This window comes from Podarcis gaigeae, assembly GCF_964106915.1.
Source record: "Podarcis gaigeae genome assembly, chromosome: 17".
In the NCBI taxonomy this organism is placed as follows: domain Eukaryota; kingdom Metazoa; phylum Chordata; class Lepidosauria; order Squamata; family Lacertidae; genus Podarcis; species Podarcis gaigeae.
This window is the reverse complement of record NC_139694.1, coordinates 8,155,366-8,173,783: the sequence shown is the minus strand read 5'-3', so window position 1 is coordinate 8,173,783 and position 18,418 is coordinate 8,155,366. Positions and strand designations below refer to the sequence as shown.

The 18,418-nt window shown below is 43.9% G+C and overlaps 1 protein-coding gene and 1 long non-coding RNA gene across 2 annotated transcripts in view; one reads left to right on the top strand and one right to left on the bottom strand.

Moving 5' to 3' along the window:
* LOC310835254 overlaps positions 1–4,782 on the bottom strand; it is a 35,708-nt gene extending 30,926 nt beyond the window's left edge. The window contains exons 1-2 of the long non-coding RNA XR_014559457.1: positions 4,430–4,782; positions 3,212–4,076 (exon numbers count right to left, since the gene is read on the bottom strand). This is a non-coding gene — a long non-coding RNA (uncharacterized lncRNA). The remainder of the gene's footprint in view (positions 1–3,211; positions 4,077–4,429) is intronic.
* RBPMS (RNA binding protein, mRNA processing factor) overlaps positions 1–18,418 on the top strand; it is a gene marked incomplete at its 5' end in the record, with an annotated part of 74,867 nt that overhangs the window by 31,057 nt on the left and 25,392 nt on the right. Inside the window, 4 exon segments of the mRNA XM_083719809.1 lie at positions 3,208–3,285; positions 5,600–5,638; positions 6,180–6,242; positions 15,130–15,283. Of these exon segments, the coding sequence (XP_083575935.1) occupies positions 3,208–3,285; positions 5,600–5,638; positions 6,180–6,242; positions 15,130–15,283 (334 nt within the window).

Genomic DNA, 18,418 nt, shown 5'->3' with positions numbered 1-18,418 from the left:
TGGTCAGCGGGACATGGGTGGTGCTGTGGTCTAAACCACTGAGCCTCTTGGGCTTGCCGATTTGAAGGTTGGCGGTTGAAATCAGCGTGATGGGATGAGCTCCCATTGCTCTGTCCCAGTTTCTGCCAACCTAGCAGTTCGAAAGCATACCAGTGCAAGTAGATAAATAGGTACCACTGCAGTGGGAAGGTAAACTGTTTCCATGTGCTCTGGCACAAATCATGGTGTCTCATTGCGCCAGAAGTGGTTTAGTTATGCTGGCCACATGACCCGGAAAGCTGTCTGTGGACAAACACTGGCTCCCTCGGCCTGAAAAGCGAGATCAGTGCCGCACCCTATAATCACCTTTGACTGGACTTAACTGTCCAGGGGTCCTTTACCTTTACGTTATCCTGGTCAGGAAACTTTCTTTGGCCAACTTTTGATTGGTTGGGGTAGACAGTAGAGTCTCTTTCTGCCCCGGAACATATTAGAAAAAGAGTAGCTGTTAACTTCTCCTCCTCTTCCTACTATGAGAGGTGAAAAAAATAGGGTGGAAGGCTGTTGAGTGGGCACTCATTTCATATTTGCTGAATCAAAAGCAGCTCATTGCTTTGGGGCAAACTCGTACTGATTTCCTCACGAAGCTGAAGCGAGCACATATCTCTTAATGGGAAACAGTACCAGCCAGGCTGAAACATTCTGCCTAATGTGCCGATCAGTGCCTTCCTAATCCTTCAGGACCTCTGGCACGCTTCAGAAAATTAATGTTTGGTTTGGTGAAGCATAGGGGTGGACAAACAACAGTTGGGCACTTTTATCTTGCATAGTCAGATTTGAGCAGCCCTTTATGAGTCTGGAATAAACTTGCATTCCTAACTTAAGGGAGATTGTACAGTAGATTCAAAACATTGGTTGCAACCCGTGGAAATTATAACACCAGGAAACAGGCTGGGAGTACTTTTTGATGACAGAGCCCTAAACAGAGGACTCGTTTGACAGCCGGCTTCTTTCTTAAACAACAGCAGGTCCTTTGTGCGAGTGATAGGGTAGAAACATTGCAAAACGCTGTGACTTGGCATAGGAAGCTTTCATTATTTATCTATAAAAACGTATGGGAGCCTTGCAAAGAAAAATAGAACTCAAGGTGATTTCCACCCGCTGCTATTTTTCTAGGAGGTGCTGGAGCTCACCACAAGCCAGTGTGGTGTAGTGGTTAAGAGCGATGGGCTCGTAATCTGGTGAACCGGGTTCGCATCCCCGCTCCTCCACATGCAGCTGCTGGGTGACCTTGGACTAGTCACACTTCTCTGAAGTCTCTCAGCCCCACTCACCTCACAGAGTGTTTGTTGTGGGGGAGGAAGGGAAAGGAGAATGTTAGCTGCTTTGAGACTCCTTCGGGTAGTGATAAAGCGGGATATCAATTCCAAACTCTTCTTCTTCTTCTCCCTTGTTCTCTTAGAATGGCACCAACCTGAGAGGTGCCGGAGCTAAGCTCTGGTGAGGTCCCGCTGAAAAAAAGCCCTGTGTGTAGCCAAAAAAGAAACATCGTATTAAATTCTAGTTTAAAATGCTTTCTTGATATTTCCAAAGCCAGAGGAAATGTGGTAACTCTGATGCAAGTAAGTCCAAAAGAACTTAACAAGGTTAGATGCGGTAGGGGGAGAGAGAGAGAAATGAAAATGTGGGACCACACTGGTGTATGGGAATCTGTTCATTAGGGCCTGACATGAATGAAGAGATTCTGGCTCAGTTGTGCCTGAAAAACGTATTTTGAAAGGAGCAGCTTATGCATTAACAAGCTTATGGACCCGAAGTTACTTAGATGTTTAAAGCCTGATAGAATAGGTAGATTTTCACCAGACCTCTGAGTGCTAAGAAGGATAACCTGGCAAGCCTCCCTGGAGAGGACATGAAGCAGTTCTTGGCACCACAAATAAGAGTCCTATCTCAGGAGCCCATAAACTGATATCATAAAAAGCTGTATGCAGAACAGGGTCTCCCAGATGTGCTTTGGCTAGAGGGAGGTTTCTGTGGGAGATGTTCTCAAAGATACTCTGAGCTAAGGCCGTTTCTGAAACAGAGTACATGATTGCAGCATACATTTTCTTCTTGCATAGCATTATTAAGTAACTTTGCACACGGATATAGACATTGGTAGAGCATTTTACATTGCTATGGGTATAAATTTTCCGGACTTGCAGAAGTCTGCATTACTTCATATGCAACTGCAAGGAAGCCAACACTTGGTGATAGCTTTTAAGTAATCTGTTTAAATCTGGGTGGGGGGTTAATGCTGCTTTAATGGGTAAACATTTATTTATTTCTGGCTAAATAATTGTTGAGAGAAGCTTGAAGTCATGACTTCAGCAAAATATGGCTGTGATCCACCAGCACTCTCTTTCCAGTGCAGAAGAAACTGCTTTAGTATCAGTGTAATTCTCTTGGGTTTGTTTTTTTAATGTTGAAGGATGTGCAGAAGTTATTGTTTGAAATTAACAAACAGGGCTGGGGAAATGAAACATTGCCATCTGATGACTTTGAAGCCATTTTCATATTTGTGTTTACAAGGAAAGCTTAGACCTTCCAGGTCACGTGCAGTAAGTAAGAATCCCTTGTGCTCAGAGATGGGAAGCTGAAATGCACACAGAGTCGCAAAGTGATTTCATGCTCTTTATTCAGCTCATAGTGGTGAGGAGGAATGAAAGTCCCCCCAAAGTATCTGCTTTGTATACATTATTTACACCATGGGCTGCACGTGATTGGCTAATTCCGGACTTCTCCTGTAGGCCAATCAGGTTGTGGATTCACTTCTATCTGGAGCTGGATTGGGTGGCTCCTGCCGACCAATCATACTGCTGCATTGTTCTAGGACCAATCAGACTGCTACATTTTGGATCCTATTGTTCTAGGACCAATCAGACTGCTGCATTTTGGATCCTATTGTTCTAGGACCAATCAGACTGCTGCAGTTTGGATCCAATTCAACTCAGTACATAACAGAAGCTTTTGTAAATTAAGAGTTTAGGTCACTTTCCACACACTTCCTGTTGTTTTGTCATATACAGATAACAAGATATGTTTGGGCAGGTAGGTTAGTAATTTTTGTGAACAGACTTTAAAGGTTGAATAAACTACTATTTGGAACTTCTTCTTTTTTTTTAACCAAAGGTTAAGTTGCCTTAATATTCTTGACGTGTGCCCTTTTCACTTTTGTTTTTGTTAAAGGTACGAACGCTATTTGTCAGCGGCCTGCCTCTGGACATCAAGCCCCGGGAACTCTATTTGTTGTTCAGACCATTCAAGGTACCCTGCTATTGAACTTGGAACTGAAGTGCCAGTGTCCTTATTAATGTAAATACTTGTGGTTCGTTTCCTGTTTGTCATAAATGGTAAATCAGCGCAATAATACATAATTGCCTCTTCTGGAGTAGCAGACAGAAATTCAGACGATGCTCCTCAGTATCTGGATTTTGAAAAAAGGTTGGGATTCAGTCTATCATGATATCTTATTTCAAATAAAAACTTGGCTGCAATGACTTTCCCATGAAGTGAAAGTTGGCCAAGAGCCCATGAACAGAGTAATTATAAATAGCATGCTGGTGTGATCAGGGTTTAAAGTTGTGAATGCTAACCTCTAATGATGATAGGGATTTGGAGTAAGGATTCATAAGAAGGCTGAGCAACATGGAATAATATGAACACACTTATGTATGCTTCCTGCATGCGTACATGCGTATTTCTAGTTGCTCCTTGGAAGTCCCCCAGCTCCCAGTCCAAGCAACAGAATTCCCACAGCCCAGCGTGGTTTATTTTTTGTTGCAGTGCTGGTTTCTCTTAGGAAATAAACCCCATCTTCCAAGTTTTAACTACTAGATGTAAAAGTGTCCCAACTCCAGACTTCCTTAGTACACATTAGTGTCTTGGCGTTATGTGTATAGCAAACTGAATCTGGCTAGCTACTGCTGAAGTACCTTCTGCTTCCCAGCAGTTGGCGTGTCTTGGGGTACAACTACTTTTATGTTTCCCTCTGTATCAAAGTCAAGATGTGCACGTGTCCCATTTTCAGACAGAAAATGAATTAGACTATAGATTCACTAGAAGGGGCGCGGATGGCGCTGTGGGTTAAACCACAGAGCCTAGGACTTGCCGATCAGAAGATCAGCGGTTTGAATTCCCGCGATGGGGTGAGCTCCCATTGCTTGGTCCCTGCTCCTGCCAACCTAGCAGTTCGAAAGCACATCAGAGTGCAAGTAGATAAATAGGTACCGCTCCGGTGGGACGGTAAATGGCGTTTCCGTGCGCTGCTCTGGTTCGCTAGAAGCGGCTTAGTCATGCTGGCCACATGACCTGGAAGCTGTACGCCGGCTCCCTCGGCCAATAAAGCGAGATGAGCGCTGCAACCCCAGAGTTGGCCACGACTGGACCTAATGGTCAGGGGTCCCTTTACCTTTATAGATTGAGTTTCTGGGTCTTATAGACATAATCTGTAATGATTTTAACACCCCATAAGTATTATTTTTGCTTCCAGGGAGTACCGCAAATGTCCCATCACTGCAGAATTTGCATGGAAGTATAGCCCTGATTCCCACTGCTTTAAGAAAACCACCAGTGGCTTTATGACATTATTACTCTTATCCCCACCCTTCTGTCAGACCTGTTTGCATGCCTAAGAAGCATACCTCACATTTAGAAAAGGGGAAAAGCCTGCCATGCTCAACAGGCCTGGAAGCGAACAGGTCAAGAACGAATTTGAGCAGGAACTACCATAACTAGTGTCTGAAATTGAAAATGGAGAGGCAGTGTTATGTACTGAAGTTCTCACCCTGGGCCAGCAGGGGGATACTGTAGTTTTTACTCAGGTCCACATATGCAAATAAGGGATTGAAAGTGACGTGATTGGATAGTCACAGAAAGTTGTTACAGTTACGTTCTAGTCGAGCTCTATATAAGCAGGCTGGCTGAATGCTTCAGTTCAGTTCTGTTTTGGCCTGTGAATAAACAAGAGCTGTTGAAGAATCACTGTGTCATCTGATATGTTCACCCACAAAAATTAATATCAATAACAGCAAAAAACTCCAAATAGACTCCAAAGTGTCTGTTCAGCAGCCTCAGCTTTGGTAGCAGGAGTCAGTCCGGGCCCTGCCCTCCCAGACCAGTTGGAAAAATGCCTGCAAGGCAAGGAGCAGGTCTTCAAGGATTTACAGCCAAGATGGTCTCTCAAAAGGGCTTACTTCTAAGTAAGTGTGCAAAGGTTTTCAGGCTTGCTATTTTTGTTTAATTCTTCCCTCTCAAACAAGAACAGTAGGCAACATGTATTTCCAGCAAGAATAAGCACCCTTAAAAACCATGCTGTTAAGCCCATCTTTAGGAGTTGGGATAGAGAAGGAGAGTTCAGCTCTTACTGTTAATAAGACTTCTGCCTTGGAGCCAAATGAAATATCTTGCATCTTTCCCACAAACCTTCCTCTTAAAGTTTGCTGTTTCTAAGTATAGCCAAATAACAAGTTACTCAGGGAAAAATGTACTGTATCCTGTTTTTATATATTCACATTTATTTATCTAGCATTGATCTTAAATTTTATCTTGGCCAGACTGTAATTTTTATTTCTTCCTGCAGGGTTATGAAGGCTCTCTTATTAAACTCACATCTAAGCAGGTAAGCCTAATACACATAATGTCAGCGGTGTATGGTTAACGTGAGAAATTCTAAACTCAGGAGATGGTATGAAAGTTTGGCACGAAGTTTCAAGCACCATAAATCTCCTGATTGTATTCAGTCTAGATTCACCTTGGCTGTCTTGTGGGCTATTAAACATTATTTGGGTTTATGTGGAGTTCAGCAAAGATTTTCGAAAGCATCATACAGTAACGTTATAGAACTGCCAACAGGTTGAAGATAATAAAGTGTCTGCCTTTTAACCGAAGGAAAACTAAACCTTAATGTGTTCATTTCCTTTTTACACAAAATAGCCATAAAAAACAGGCAATTATACCTTGTACTTCCAAGCTCACCACTTAAAACTGATAATCACCAATGTTCAGTTTGATTAATCTTTTAATTCAGTGGATTACAGTAGCTGCAGCAGTATGTAACTTTTTATCACTGAAGTGTGAATATTCCTATCCCTGGGTTCTTTATTCATCCTTCAACAATAATTCCCCACCCCCAACCTTTGATTTTTCTCGTTTTCTTCCAGCCTGTGGGCTTTGTTAGTTTCGACAGTCGCTCAGAAGCAGAAGCTGCTAAGAATGCTTTGAATGTGAGTATTGGTGCCATATGAAAAGCTTCTGGGTTGTGTTACAGCAAAGCTGCAGTAGCAGCAGAATAGTGTGGTGGAACTTCTCCTGGCTGTGTAGCACTTGAGACTGCAGATGGGGATCCTTAAATGCTCACTCATGTGAAGAACAGATCATAGGAATTTAAGAGACGGGGACGACAACAAACAGAACGCAAGGCAAAGCTGTGCAGAGTATTGTTACGAAGCAGTTCCCGACATAATAAAATCGCACCACGTTTTAAAACTGGAATCGTCCAAAATTAACAGCAACAGCAACAATAGTGCAGGCAATCCTTAAACCCAGAGCAAGCTTAACCCAAGACCTCCAAATACTGGGAGGACACAATGTGTTTTAATTAGGTGATGGAAGCCCATCAAGGATGTGGACATTTGTACCACGGTTGTTAGAATGATTGGACTTAGCTGAGATGGCAGAGTTGGCTGTAGCTGGCGAATTGCCTGTAGCTGGAAATAGACAATCCTTGCCATTGATGCCACCTGGGTTTTCAGTGGCTCCCTGACTACATATCTGCTCTTCCAGGGAGAGTGCGCTCCACCTAGGACAGGCTGAATGCCTGGTTCCCATAACTGAGAACCACCCACCAACAGGACCAAATCTGTCTTAGTCCTGAAACCAGGTCTTAACCAGAAAGGGTCAAGAGAATGAGGAAGTGCTGTACATACAGGGGCCACCTCAGTTTTCAGAGGCCTCATTGCGTTGTGTGGAATGAAGCAAGCAGGCTGCAAGTGTGAGCCACAGTTGAGAAGGGATGAAACATCACCTCAGACACTACGTTGCCAAAAACAGGAGGGAGCAGTATCCCTGAGTGTTTGTGTTTCACCTGTGTAGATGGGGAGAAATAGAATATTGCATTAGTTGTTGTTGTTGTTTAGTCGTTTAGTCATGTCTGACTCTTCTTGACTCCATGGACCAGAGCACGCCAGGCACTCCTGTCTTCCACGGCCTCCCGCAGTTTGGTCAAACTCATGTTCGTAGCTTCGAGAACACTGTCCAACCATCTCGTCCTCTGTCCCTTTCTCTTTGTGCCCTCAATATTTCCCAACATCAGGGTCTTTTCTAGGGAGTTTTCTCTTCTCATGAGGTGGCCAAAGTATTGGAGCCTCAGCTTCACGACTGCATTAGTATTTTCACTTAATAGCTTAATCCCCAGTGAGAGGGATTTTGCAAGAAAGTAGAAACTTTCCTGCATTTTGTGTTACCATCCTCTATCCATCATAGTAAAGGGGAATTTTCCTATTATTAGTCATGGATTATGCAGGGCAGAAAATAGCCCTTCTATACTAGGGTTGAGGAGCAAGAATATTACGCTATTGTGTGATTTTTCTGAACGCCTTAGTCTTCCTTCAGGTGGCATTAGGTGGAGCAGACGTTCCCTTTTGTGTTCTGCCAGCGAGATTGCTCAGATATTGTTGAGTGCAAACAAAGTTCAGCCAAGTTTAATGTACCTTTAAAATGTGTTGGAAAGACACAGGGTTTTTTTAAAGTTCTCGGTACAAAAGGATGGGAATTTTAACAACAACAACAAAAAGGTGTACCCTTGAGTACCCCTTGGGGAAAAAAAACACACTGCCTGGAGGTATTTTGCCTGAAATTTACAGTCTTTTGACTGAACATGCAGTCCTGTAGAGTGAATTCTCCACCTGAGTAAGCAGGCAGGGATATGTCGATCTTGATTTCAGATGGCTCTGAATTAGTCTGTCTGCAGGTTTGCATAACTAAAGGTGCATGCCTCCTGCATTGAACAGAAACAAATAGCGTGCAGAAGTAACACAAACTTTTCAGTCTGCATACGGCATGCAAACGAAGTAAGCTTCCATGCATTTCCTTTTATTTTATTACGTAATTCTACCTCTGCTACTCGTGAAATAGTTGCAAACCATTCTGCAAGGCAGAAGAAGTCCCAGCCCATCTCTATTGCAAGTCTGCTATAGCAGTTAAGAGTGTTGGACTAGGACCTGGGTCCTAGACATGGGTTCAGCTTCCTGCTCAGCCATGAAGCTCACTAGGTGACCTTGGGCTGTCACCTTCTCCTAGTCTAACCTACCTCACAGGGCTTTGTGAAGATAAAATGTGACAGGAGAGAGCCTTGTTTTCTTTAGTACAACCAACTCCCTCTGATGACGGCTCTCCATGTCTGTCTCTCTGCAGCCTCTCTGGCCCTTCGTCCAATGCACTCTTTCCTGTCTATTTTCTACCTCACCTCCTCCCAGGCTGACACTCAGGCTATTCATGGTGACGACCAGGGCTTTTTTTCCAGCTGGAACTCACAGGAACTCTGAGCGCCTCTCAGGTGGCGCCATTGCCATTATAAGAGAACAAGGGAGGCGTTCTGGCACCTCTTTTTCTGGAAAAATAGCACTGGTGAGGGCTCACCAACACAAGTATACTACTAGCTGGCCCATGCTCTTAAGTTTGATAGAGGAGCCCTTCTCGGCGTCCCAACTGTAGTGGAAGCTCAGTTGATGGAGACTAGAGAAAGCTGTGCTTTTGTTCTAGAAAAGAAGGTGCTGGTACTGTGTATCCTTGAGTACCCCCAGGAAAAAAAGCATCAAAAGGAACTTGCTCTGTGTCCACACCTAAATTGTGGAACTCTTCTTGGTGAGGTTTGTCAGGCCCTCTGTCATTTTTGTGCTTGTTTAGGCTAGCTTTTTTCTGATAGGTCAGATTTTTATTTCTTGGTTTTGTTTAACTGATGTACCTGCGTCTGTCTTAAGCATATTATATTGTTTTATTTCTGAATTTAATAGTTGTTAGTTGCCTTGAGTAGTGGCGTGAGCACTGAGATTATAGAGAAAGACTGCTGGATCAGGCCAGGGGCCCCATCTAGTCCAGCAACCAGGGGCCACCACAGGCCAGATGTCCATGGGGAACTGCAAGCAGGACCCAAACGCAGCAGCACTCTCCCCTCCTGGGGTCTCTTGCAACTGGTGGACTAGATATATATAGCCATTGGGGTTTGTAGCCATTGTTGGCCCTATCCTTCATGAACTTGTATAATCCTCCTTTGGGCCGGATCCAGCCCCTGGTCCTTAGTTTGCCTACCCATGGACTAGGAGGATGGGATGCCAATGCTAGTATAAATAAGTAGAAGATGGGGGATGTCTTTGCTACGTGACTGACTTCAGACCCATTGATTTTAGTAAATCTTATACATGACTAAGCTTTCTGCGGCTCAGGGTCACCGAGTGAGAAGCGCAAATGGCTTTAGGTTTGTGAAACTGCTCCAAGTTATTCTTTTAAATGTTCCTGCGTAGGCTACCTTGTAGGAATTTTGCCTGGTAATGGAGTTGAAACAATGCAGCTCATTGATCTTGTCAACATCAGGTTATGGATGAACGCAGACAGATATCTAAAATGTAGCTGCCCTGTGCTTTGGGGGGGGGGGGAACGACCCATCCATGCCGGATGTGTCAGATGTGAAGATAATCTCTTGGTGTCGTTGCTGTCAAGTGATGACAACTCATATGTGAGTTCTCTCTACACATTGGCAATCCTTAAGTTGTGCCCAATACTCAGGAAAGCAGTATTATAAAGCAGTGTCTCCAAGCATATGAGGAATGAGTTTCCCTCAAAACTGATCACCCCCAGCAACACCTTATTACTGGGGAGAAGCATTTCTGAAGGGTAGAATGCCTTCGCTCCGACACTGATTTTTGTTCGTTTTAAAGTACAGTGGTACCTCAGGTTACATATGCTTCAGGTTACATACGCTTCAGGTTACAGACTCCGCTAACCCAGAAATAGTGCTTCAGGTTAAGAACTTTGCTTCAGGATGGGAACAGAAATTGTGCTCCGGTGGCGCGGCGGCAGCAGGAGGCCCCATTAGCTGAAGTGGTGCTTCAGGTTAAGAACAGTTTCAGGTTAAGAATGGACCTCCGGAACGAATTAAGTACTTAACCCGAGGTACCACTGTACTGTTTCTTTGTCTTGTGTGGGGTGGGAGGGGAGTTAGCTGCCGGGAAATATAGTTATTTTCTGTGTGTATAGAGTTAACCTCATTATTGATGACCCTCAAGAGCAAAAATATATTGAGTGCAGGGAACAGTTTTTCAGACTAGGATAAAAAGCATGCAGCAAGTACTCTGGTTCCCTAGTCTGTTTTCCTGTCTTCATTTTTTATGTACAATGTCTTCTTGGCTCTGCTAATCTCCGGGGATAAGAGTGAAGCAGAGCAGGATACAGACTGCCTTATATGGTGCTGATACTAAAGATGTTTTAGGAATGTGACTTGCTCTAAAGCCTATGGCCCCAGTTTTTGCTGCCAAACAAATTAGGTCATTTAAACTTCTGAGGTTTTAAAAGGACGTTGGAACTTTAATTTGGAACAAGAAACTGATGTTTTTTTTGTTGAATGGCTCAGACTCCCAGGGAGTCTAGGTTTGTAATTTTTTGTCAGGCTTCTTGACTCTTACTTGCTGGTTTCTGGGTGCAATGTTTTTTCCCCTGGTTTAAAGTGAACAGGGAAACTTTTAAGGCAGGGGTCAGCAAACTTTTTCAGCAGGGGGCCGGTCCACTGTCCCTCAGACCTTGTGGAGGGCTGGACTGTATTTTGAAAATAAAAATAAAAATGAATGGATTCCTATGCCCCACAAATAACCCAGAGATGCATTTTAAATAAAAGGACACATTCTACTCATGTAAAAACACACTGGTTCCCAGACTGTCTGTGGACCGGATTTAGAAGGTGATTGGGCCAGATCCAGCCCCCGGGCCTTAATTTGCCCACCCATGTTTTAAGGCCTGCTAAAAAACAGATACCGTATTTTTCACTCTATAAGACGCACCAGACCACAAGACACACCTAGTTTTTGGAGAAGGAAAACAAGAAAAAAAAATATTCTGAATCTCAGAAGCCAGAACAGCAAGAGGGATCGCTGCGCAGTGAAAGCAGCAATCCCTCTTGCTGTTCTGGCTTCTGGGATAGCTGCGCAGCCTGCATTCGCTCCATAAGATGCACACACATTTCCCCTTACTTTTTAGGAGGGAAAAAGTGAGTCTTACAGAGCAAAAAATACGGTACGTACTTCAGTTTGCATTAAAATAATACTGGTCCTAGAATACAACACATGTGAGCCTCACAGCTTCACTGGGCATGAACAATGCATCTTGAGGTAAGGTGAAGTTGTACTGTGAAAAGTTAATGTTCCATCATAGTTGGCTCAGGCATATTTTCCATGACGGAAGGGTTGCCACATTCAGCCAAATCAAGAAGCAACCACACTTTCCCTTGGACTGTACCATTTCACACTGTTATGTATGAATGTTTCCTTGTGGTGAACTCTCTAGAAAATCAGCACATCTCTCTGGGCTAAGAGCCACTGGATTGAGAGGTGAGGCATTGACGCCCACTTCTCCAGCCTGGTTTGGGATCTGTTGCCCCTGGACTCCTCCCTCCCAGATCTCCATTGGTGACCATTCCATGCGTTAATGTATGTAATTTGATTGTACTTGTTGCCATCTTCTTTCTGTGGCATCTGCCACCTTGAACCTTTTCAGAAGCAGGACCCAGGGTCATTCTTAAACAGAGCACAGTAGGACCACCTTTTAATCCCAAACTGCCACATGGGACACATTTCAAGCCCACGTTTTGTTGTAAACGTCTGGAACTCTGTCTGTAGGAAAGGAATTCTGTCTGTGGGGAGGCAGTTCCAGGGGGAATGTGGTGTCTTCTCTCATTCGCAATTTCTGCCCTCCTGATGTTGCTTTTCAATACTTTTAAAGGCTGAAGCTGATGTTAAACTGTATTGTAGAATTAATTAGCTAGTGCCCCGGGTGAAGTCTCCAGAGGGGCGCCATTGAGAAGAAGAAGAGTTTGGATTTGATATTCCGCTTTATCACTACCTGAAGGAGTCTCAAAGCGGCTAACAATCTCCTTTCCCTTCCTCACCCACAACAAACACTCTGTGAGGTGAGTGGGGCTGAGAGACTTCAGAGAAGTGTGACTAGCCCAAGGTCACCCAGCAGCTGCATGTGGAGGAGCGGAGACGAGAACCCGGTCCCCCAGATTACGAGACTACAGCTCTTAACCACTACACCACACTGGCTCCCAGTGTGAGGCTCCCGGCTGATGTGTGTTTGTACTCAAATGCACATGAGTGCGTGTGCGCCAAACTGGGTTTTTGACCCAGGTGAAATAAAGCCTAGTTTTGCCCCTTGCTGAGTGCCAAGAGAGAGTTGAGCAATATGTTGCTAGATGTTGCCTCATTATAGCTAATTAGAGGGTACCAACAGGGTAGTCTTTTTAATGGGTGATGGGTTATTGGGTTTTAGACCCAACATGAAATCTCATTTAGCAGTACACATGCAAGGAGGAGCTGTGTCCTTGGACTTACACATCCCATGGTCCTCACATGCATTGTCTGCTAGTAGGCAGCCATAATCCCAGAATTGAGTCACTGTCTGTCCATACAGCCCCAGCACTGCTTACTCCAGACTGGGAGCATCTATCTGTGGTAGAGGTCTTGGAGATGCCCAGGAATGAACCTGCAAACTTGGCATGCAAAGCATTGCTTTACCATGGAGATATGGCTCCTCCCTATGTTACGTTCCTTGGCACAATACTTTGGGAGCATCTCTTCCTAGGGCAGTCAGCTCGCAAATCTATTATTGTAGGGCTAGTTCTCTTTCAGGCGGGTAAACCTGTATCTGACCTGTATGCCTGCAAGTGGGGAAATCACATGATTGAATCCTGTACTCTATTAAAAAAATGCCTTTGATGGGAGTTGGGTTTGGGGTTGTATTTTAAATCACACTAAGCTTCTGCCTCACTGTTGTAGTTATGATTTATTCATCAGGGACCCTTCACTATCTATTACTACAATGGGCAGATAGGGTTCAGAGGTTTCCAGAATCTAGGGTACAGATACATGGGATTTCCATACTGAGCTTTGGTGGCTGAACTGTTCCTGCCTTTTTTTCCTCCATTCAGCGTAATGGAACACCAAAGCTTACAGCTGCTTGGTTTTTTCTTCACAACCTTAATGGACTCTTTATTTATGTCTGTAGCTTATTTCAAGAATTTGCAAGCCCAGCTAACATAATTGTGTGTGCTTTTAATTAAAAATGAGAGTGAAGATGTCAAGCTTTATTTATCGCCTCATCCCACAAGTTTTCTCTCAATATTTAATTTCCTAGAGTCCGTCTCCCTAAAGATTCACATTTTCATAGGCCTTGTTTATCTTCTCCCACTTCTCTTGTTGTTAGTTGAATTCATGACATCAGTCTTATCCACCCACACCAAGTTGCAGCGTTCTGTTGGCAATGTTGTAGTGATGCATAGAAAAATTAGGTTCGGACAGTAGTGTCCTGTTTCTAGGACCAACAAAAATAAAATTCGGAAAGCATAGGGTGTGTCATTTCCTTCTGAGTCTTATGTTTGGGGCAGTCATACAGAGAGCAGCTTGCAGCTCTGATTCCATCCTGGACGGCACACCGTATGGAGGTGCACTTAATATTTTTTGTCAATGCACTAAACAAACAATTAGTTCATCTCCAGTTTTAATAAACATTCAGAATGTTTGGAGTTGCCTGTATAGGATAGCAATGCTTATAGGATATTGGACAGACTTATGAAATTATTATTGAATTATTGTTGTCATCCCCCGCTCAGAGTGGCTGGGGAAACTCAGCCAGATGAATGGGGTATAAATATTATCATTAGCATTATCCTGTTGAAACCTACTTCCTCAAAAGACTAGAAGTGTCTTTCCCCAATATTTTATTGAAAGGCTCCAAAGGAAAATATTGCACATCTTCATTATGGATCTTTATATATTTGCATTTGTATACCCTTTTAGACAGGGAGAAAAGTTGGTCTTGATCTCTGATAGGCTAACACGTCTTAATGGATTTGTAATGGATTTGTTTCCTAGGCCGTCTACGCCTGTAAATTTCTTGTGAATTAGTTTATCACAATTCTCCTTGGAATTGTGGCGGGTTAAACTGAAGAAATGCTGCTTCTTAACCGAATCATTTTCACTGGTGAAATTTCTCTTACGGAGCCTTTTGAATGCATCATCCCACCCCATTCTGTCGAATGCCTATTTAAGGCAGTGGCTTTGGGTTTGCATTTCTCAGGAGGATGTTATGCAGACTTGGCACCATGTTTGAGGGTGCCCTGGGCAAAGTGCCCTGGTACACACACACCCCAGTAAAACTTATCAGGTGGTGGGCCAGGAACATTTTGTTCTTTTTTTATATAAAAAGCTTCTTTTACTAGGGCAGACTGTGAAGTGACGTGCCGGCTGAAGCTGCCCACCGCTTCCACTTTCCCGGAATACTTCTGGGTCCTGCTATGTCATGCCTGGTGCTGATCTCAGACCTGATGCCACGCTGCTCTTTCTGGATTTATTTGCTTTGTATGATGCTGCTTCTATTGTATTCTCATGCCATATGCATTCTTGTCTGTTACTTTTTTAAAAAATTGCATATAATATTTTATTCAAACATTTTCACAATAACCTTCAAATCAAATACCGTATTTTTCCGTGTATAAGACTAGGTTTCCCCCCTAAAAAATAATGTCCAAAATTTGGGGGCGTCTTATACATGGGGGCCATCTCTCCCCATTTTCTTAAATCGGAGGCCCCCAAAATAGGGGGCGTCTTATACATGGGGGCGTCTTGTAGCTGGAAAAATACAGCAGTTGCATTGTTTCATAAGCTGACTTTCTTCCCTCCACTCTACATTGTTTTTACTCACACCTTTTCCGCCGCATTATGTCTTTTATCTATTACAAAAGGTTTCTCTATTACAGATAAGTCTTGTCCGTTACTTTCAGTGCAACTTGCCCGCCGGGATATCGCTGCAGGAAGAACTAACTCTCGTTCTTTCTCTTTCTTCAAAAAGGGAATCCGCTTTGACCCAGAAATTCCCCAGACGCTCCGGCTAGAGTTCGCCAAGGCCAACACGAAGATGGCCAAGAGCAAATTAGTGGGGACACCAAATCCAAGCACTCCTGCCACCCCCAACACTTTACCTCAGTTCATTACCAGGGAGCCATGTAAGTATGTGAGTGTGTGTCTGTGCTTCACTATAAAAGAGCAAGCAGTGGTATGCACCTTGGATAGGAATGCTCGACTTGTCTGCAAATTCCTATATGACCTGTCCTGATCTCCACCTCCTGGACTAATGTGTGGATTGGAGCGTAGCAGTTCTCTGGATTTTGCAGTTTTCACCTGTGGCGAAACAGGAAGTGCCTGTGCTGCCCACCTCTGGTATAGGAATCAACTTTGAGTGAGATCTTGCCCACAATTGGTGCCAATTCTGGGAACTCTTGGGAACTTCCGCCGCCCGAGGCAGCGGCCTCACACTGCCTAATGGCTGTGCTGGCCCTGCACTTCTCTGAATTTTCAGCATGTTTATCTGTAATATTTAGGGGGCATTTTTAAGGGCGCTGTGGCAACAGTCTCTGTCTTAGAACGTTGGTTGCACCAAGCAGCTATAAAGTGGAGACAGGGGAAATTTCAAGCAAAGCAAAAGGAGTGTGCAGGTGTGTGAGTTTTGAGCCCCTTCTCCCCAAAGAATGCTCCCACTCCCCTTCTCCCAAGTTGCTTTCCCCCTAGCCAGATCTCAAGGCTGTAAATCAGGACTCCATAGGGGTGATCTGGAAGGTGGACTTCCAAAATGCTTTTGATAAAAGTGTCTTGCCATGGGCTCCTGAAGACATCTGGCAGGCATGGAATAAGAGAGCAGGTCCACATAACGCAAAGTCACTGATAATAGGAAGCAGAGGGCAGAATTTTATGTACAGTTGTCATAGTGGGGGGGGGGAATAAGCAGTGAGGTCCCCCCCCCCCAAGCATATGAACTGGCACTATTTAACTTGTTCATGAACGATCTGGAGTTGGGGCAGCAGTGAAGTTGGCAGATGGACACTAAATTATGGAACATCTGGCAAAGCCTGAGTGTGGCTTAAAATTTGGTGAATGGGTAACCAAATGGCAAATGAGAATTTAGTGAAAGTAATAATTGGTGCATATTGCAAAAAACAAAATACAAAGCAACTTTTCTGTCTGAAACCTATTATTTCTACTTTTCCACTTCAACCGGCAGCAGAGTTGCACTCAGTGCAGACCAGTGTCATTCCCGTTTTCCACAAAATGGCCCCAGGAGAATGGAATACTGTTGTTCCCATTGAGCCATTCTGCGTCAAAAGCTTTGGGCTATTCTGCTGTTTCTCCTTATTTACACATGAGTCATTTCCTGAATATCTTGGGAGCACTCCATCTATTCAGAAACATCTAACTTTCTGGAGGTGGCCCTAGTTTGCTGCTGCTATGATAGGTAGGGGTTGCCAAATTTGCTATTAGATAAACTCACGGTGCGTATCACGTGTGTCATCCTATTTGTGCCTTGGCTTGCTCTTTGCTGGAATACAACTGTCACGACTACGTGACAGACCTGATGTCCTCATTTTCGAGAGCGCAAGGTAAAACTGCCTGAGTGGGAAAAGCAACATAAATGTGTAACATAATTTTGTATTTTATTTTCTCTATACGTTTGCTAGAATCATGAAAAAGTAGCTTGAATAAGCATAGGAAACGGAACACATTTGGGATTCCCAATTTTGGAAAAGACTGGTGCAGTTCATATAATAATAATAATAATAATAATAATAATAATAATAATAATAATAATAAATTTTATTTATATCCCACCCGAAGCTGGGCTCAGGGTGGCTAACAACAATCAAAATAGTCCAACATTCTAAAAACATTCATTATAAAATTAATTAAAATCAAATTAAAATCAAATTAATGGCAACCATCAAGCAAAATTCTGTGCAGATTGCCAGAGGAGGGGGTCAGGCTGCGCCCTGACCAAAGGCCTGGTGGAACAGCTCTGTCTTGCAGGCCCTGCGGAAAGATGTCAGGTCCCGCAGGGCCCTAGTCTCTTGTGACAGCGTTCTACCAGATTGGAGCCGTGGCCGAGAAGGCCCTGGCTCTAGTTGAGGCCAGCCTAACCTCTCTGTGGCCTGGGATCTTTAGGATGTTTTTATTTGCAGACCGTAAATTTCTCTGTGGGACATACCAGGAGAGGCGGTCCCGTAGGTATGAGGGTCCTAGGCCGTATAATATGTCACATTAAACTGTAGTTTACAGCAAACCATGGTTTAATGTGAATGAGCTTATGTGAACAACCCAAAGCAAACTGGTTACTGCTTGTGGTATGTTTCAAGGAAGTAAACTATGATCCCAGGCTTGGACAACATGTCTTCCAGACGGGCCTGTTTCGTGCCCTGTGTGGAGGGTGCACTGGGAAGCTGCTTGGTTACAGGGGTCAGCAGACTTTTTCAGCAGGGGGCCGGTCCACTGTCCCTCAGACCTTGTGGGGGGCCGGACTATATTTTGAAAAAATAATAATGAACGAATTCCTATGCCCCACAAATAACCCAGAGATGCATTTTAAATAAAAGGACACATTCTACTCACATAAAAACACGCTGATTCCCGAACTGTCTGCGGGCTGGATTTAGAAGGCGATTGGGCCGGATCCGGGCCCGGGCCTTAGTTTGCCTACCCGTGCATCAAACCTTGGTTTGTTTTAGGCTATGGTTTGATGTGATATGCAGATCACTCCTGTATATCTCAAAGATTGAGCAAATGGTCATCACTGTAACACTTTGACTCATGTTGTGTATGCTTGGAGGCTTGTTCATTTCTAGCTCCAGTATTGTTCCTGGTTCAACAGAGGTTTGCAGTACATTTTAATACTTCAAGAACCTGCAAAAATCAGTCTTACTGGAGACAATGGTATGAGGAAGAAAAACAACAACACACACGTGTAGACACCAATAACAATAATGATTGTCTTCAACTCTCTTTAGAATAGTTGTCAATCTCCCAGAGTATTCATGTGGTGTGACATTATTACACCGGATGTGTCATATTGCTCATGGAGGGGTGGTTTTGTAGCTGAGCCAATGCGACTTTTTGTTGTTTTGCCTGGCTCAACCCTTTGTTTCCCATTATACATTTCACATGTTGGGAAATGGCCCCTGGGACGCCCAATGATGATAGCATTCCATCGGAACACATGACACTTCATAGTCCCTGACCCCAAGGAGTTTGCAACCGAAACGTCAACAGAGAGAAGAGAACAGGGAGAGGATGAAATGCCAAAGGCGCAAAGGGAG